The 4302-nt window shown below is 59.0% G+C and overlaps 1 protein-coding gene across 1 annotated transcript; it reads left to right on the forward strand.

The window, feature by feature from the left end:
* The first annotated feature begins 1285 nt into the window (after window positions 1–1285).
* On the forward strand, window positions 1286–3908 carry LOC117839563 (subtilisin-like protease). Its single transcript, XM_034719925.2, has one exon. It carries the CDS (start codon window positions 1425–1427, stop codon window positions 3690–3692), a length of 2268 nt encoding a protein of 755 aa, XP_034575816.1. The 5' UTR covers window positions 1286–1424; the 3' UTR covers window positions 3693–3908.
* The last annotated feature ends 394 nt before the right edge of the window (window positions 3909–4302 follow it).

Genomic DNA, 4302 nt, shown 5'->3' on the forward strand with positions numbered 1-4302 from the left:
CAAAGAGGCGAGCTAACCACCTTGAGATCTTATGGCCAGGAGAAACTGCATAATTCCACAAGTTCAGAATACTGTATTATAGTGTTGTTGCGTTCTCATTTGGACAGCCTGACTGTGATGTTTGGAAGATTAAAGTTTGCAATCTGGAAGTGAGCTAGATAAAAGAATGATAGGTTCATGTGAAGTAGGAAAATTAAGAACCTCCAAATCCAAATGATACGTGTATTGCTGATGATCAGACTTGTATTTCATAACTACACTTTTTGACAAATCCATACATCGAACAATTTGATAACTAGTGGTACATCGGAATAGAACAACATCAACAATCTCTTTATTTTTTTTTTGTACATTTTGGTAACTGCAATATACATAGGAATGAAACAGCATCCATGACCTTGCCGTGGTCCTTCCAGAACCACGAAATGGTTTCTGAATCATGTATGAGTGAATACCGTTCACGTTATTTGAAAATTGGCCAAACAAAAAGACTAGGACTTACAGAAAACAAGCAATTGAAACTGCATCCAAATTGAACAATAGCAATAAGAAATCGAATCCTCTCAAATCCCAGAGTGGTCCACTGGACCTGCCATGATTCAATTATTTCAGCAGCTCCAGATTTTGCTATTGGTCAAAACCTAGAGTCTGAAGATTGTTCTCTTTACTCTTGGTTCAACTGAGTTTTTCAGATGTTGCTTGCCCCTAAATAAGGATTAATTCCGTAAATCCTACCATTACTTGTACTCTTTTGACAGCCAATAAAGAGATGAAATCACAGGGTCAGGCATTCCATCGAGCATGTTATAGGTTGCGCAGCCTCAGGACAAGGCCACTACACGATGAGGCCAAAGAATTCACAAATAGAGGCTCGGATGCTCATGGTCATTCACAAATTGGAGGCGAAGAATTGACAGATAATGGGTGTATCCGATGATACCGCAGGCATGAGCATGATGGCCGTCGAGCTTCACCAGATGAGCCACGGGGAGGCGACCATGGTGAGCATCTTTTTCGCGAGGCCGGCAGCGGCATGCCGGCAACTCAACAGTCAAGCACGAGGACCGCGGTGCTCTTCTTCGTGAGGTGGGCGGTGGACGAGTCGATGCGCACGCACCTCGAGCCGACGTGAGGTCGCCGCGGCTCTGAGCTTGAGCCTGCGTGGACACCCCTATTCGTCACGAGCGTCGCTTCAGCTGAGCCTCAGCCTGTCAGCCAGCAGCTATGCGCCTGTGCCACACTGTCACCCCAGTCCCCTCTCTAGCCATAAAAACTCGCGCGGGGATCGCCTCGTCGCCGCCACCCACGCCACACCCCACCCCACCCCACTCACTCCGTCCTCCCCTTCCCAGGCTTCCACCCACATTGCCCAGCAGCTAGCTACTGGCCGGCCAGCTCCCGTGGCGCCGCGCCGCTACCAGGAGATGGAGAAGCACCGGTGGTGCCTCATCCTCGCCTCCCTGCTGCTGCTCCACTCCCTGCCGCTCCGGGCCGCGGGGTACCTCCAGGAGCGCAAGAACTACATCGTGCACCTCCGGCCGCGGGACGGCGGCGGCGGCTCCGTCGAGGAGTGGCACCGCTCGTTCCTGCCGCAGGCGGCGGCCGGGCCGGACTCCGTGGCCGACGGCGACGGCGGCCCGCGGATCATATACTCATACAGCGATGTGTTCCCCGGCTTCGCGGCACGGCTGACGGACGAGGAGGCGGATGCGCTGCGAGCCACGGACGGGTGCGTGCGCCTGTACCCGGAGGTGTTCCTGCCGCTGGCCACCACCCGCTCGCCGGGCTTCCTCGGCCTCCACCTCGGGAACGAGGGCTTCTGGAGCCGCTCCGGGTTCGGGCGCGGGGTGGTGATTGGAATCCTGGACACGGGGATCCTGCCCAGCCACCCGTCCTTCGGCGACGACGGGATGCAGCCGCCGCCCAAGGGCTGGAAGGGGACCTGCGAGTTCAAGGCCGTCGCCGGCGGCGGATGCAACAACAAGATTATCGGGGCGAGGGCGTTCGGGAGCGCCGCGGTCAACTCGACCGCGCCGCCGGTGGACGACGCGGGCCACGGCACGCACACGGCCAGCACCGCCGCGGGCAACTTCGTCGAGAACGCCAACATCAGGGGCAACGCGGACGGCACGGCGTCCGGGATGGCGCCGCACGCGCACCTCGCCATCTACAAGGTGTGCACGCGCAGCCGGTGCTCCATCATGGACATCATCGCCGGGCTCGACGCCGCCGTCAAGGACGGCGTCGACGTGCTCTCCTTCTCCATCGGCGCCTACTCCGGCACGCAGTTCAACTACGACCCCATCGCCATCGCGGCGTTCAAGGCCATGGAGCGCGGCATCTTCGTCAGCTGCGCCGCGGGGAACGCCGGCCCAGAGCCCGGCACGGTCGGCAACGGCGCGCCGTGGATGCTCACCGTCGCCGCGGGCACCATGGACCGCGCGATACGGACCAATGTCAAGCTCGGCAACGGCGAGGTGTTCCACGGCGAGTCCCTGTTCCAGCCGGGGAACAACTCCGCCGCGGACCCGCTCCCTCTCGTGTACCCGGGCGCCGACGGCTTCGACGCCAGCCGCGACTGCAGCGTGCTCCGCGGCTCCGAGGTGACCGGCAAGGTGGTGGTCTGCGAGAGCAGGGGCCTCAGCGGCCGCGTCGAGGCGGGCCAGACCGTGGCGGCGTACGGCGGCGTCGGCATGATCGTGATGAACAGAGCGGCGGAGGGGTACACCACCTTCGCCGACGCGCACGTCCTCCCGGCGTCGCACGTGAGCTACGAAGCCGGCACCAAGATCATCTCCTACCTCAACTCCACGGGCAACGCGACGGCGAGCATCGACTTCAGGGGAACGGTCATCGGGTCGTACCCGTCGCCGGCCGTCACCTTCTTCTCGTCCCGCGGGCCCAGCAAGGCCAGCCCGGGCATCCTGAAGCCGGACATCACGGGGCCCGGCATGAACATCCTCGCGGCGTGGGCGCCGAGCGAGTCGCACACGGAGTTCTCCGACGGCGGCGCCGACCTCTCCTTCTTCGTCGAGTCCGGGACGTCCATGTCGACGCCGCACCTGAGCGGTATCGCCGCGCTCCTCAAGAGCCTACACCCGGACTGGTCCCCTGCGGCGATCAAGTCGGCGATCATGACGACGTCCGACGCCGTGGATCGCACCGGCCTGCCCATCAAGGACGAGCAGTACCGCCACGCCACGTTCTACGCCATGGGCGCGGGCTACGTGAACCCGGCGCTCGCCTTCGACCCCGGCCTTGTCTACGACCTCCACGCCGACGACTACATCCCCTACCTCTGCGGGCTGGGGCTCGGGGACGACGGCGTCACGGAGATCGCCCACCGCCCCGTTGCCTGCGGCAGCGTCAAGGCCATCACGGAGGCACAGCTCAACTACCCGTCCCTCGTCGTGAACCTGCTGTCCCAGCCCATCACGGTGAACCGCACGGTGACCAACGTGGGCAAGGCGAAGTCAGTGTACACCGCCGTGGTGGACATGCCCAAGGACGTGTCGGTGATCGTGCAGCCGCCGATGCTCCGGTTCACGGAGCTGAAGGAGAAGCAGAGCTTCACCGTGACGGTGCGGTGGGCCGGCAAGCCGAACGTCGCCGGCGCCGAGGGCAACATCAAGTGGGTCTCTGACGATTACATCGTGAGGAGCCCCCTTGTGGTTACAGGGAAGGGCGAGTAGCGTTCAAAGGCAGGCGGCTGATTTTGCAACCGTGATGCAGAGTATGTATAGCGTCTGTAGGCTACGGCACCTTTGTGGTTCGTTTGTATAGACTGCGAAATTGGAGTTTCCCCGCACGACGTATGCTACCACAGCTGCAATTTTGTTGTGTAAATAGCGGAGATAAATCTGTGTCCTTGGAATATCAGCCTTGCATTTGGGGCATAGTTCTTGCAAGCGATGTAGCATGCTGGGACAGGGTCACATGGTCGATCATGTCCGACACACAGAGCTCCTAGCTGATCCAGAACGTGTTCAGCACCACCAACAAATATGAGCTTTAGATTTTTTTTTCCTTTTAATCTTCCTAAATCATAGCTACTGTACTAAGCGAAAAGCGACGATGCAGTACTACCGTTACACGGTTCATCCTTTTGCGTTGCTTACTGAAGAAGTGCTCTTGTTCGGTAAGTAGACGGATCGTGCTACTCATTGCCACCTTTTGAGATGTGATTCGGCCGCCACGTGTAAATGTTACCCAAACAGTACGCAACAGCAACAACAAAGCGATGGCCTCGGGATATCATCTTTCATTTTTCCTAGAGTCGACGTAGTTCAGTTTCTGAACTTG

The sequence above is a fragment of the Setaria viridis genome, chromosome 9, assembly GCF_005286985.2.
Source record: "Setaria viridis chromosome 9, Setaria_viridis_v4.0, whole genome shotgun sequence".
Taxonomy (NCBI): domain Eukaryota; kingdom Viridiplantae; phylum Streptophyta; class Magnoliopsida; order Poales; family Poaceae; genus Setaria; species Setaria viridis.

Excerpts from the sequence above, each read along its gene's own strand:
- LOC117839563 (XM_034719925.2), top strand. The coding sequence starts at position 1,425 with ATGGAGAAGCACCGGTGGTGCCTCATCCTCGCCTCCCTGCTGCTGCTC.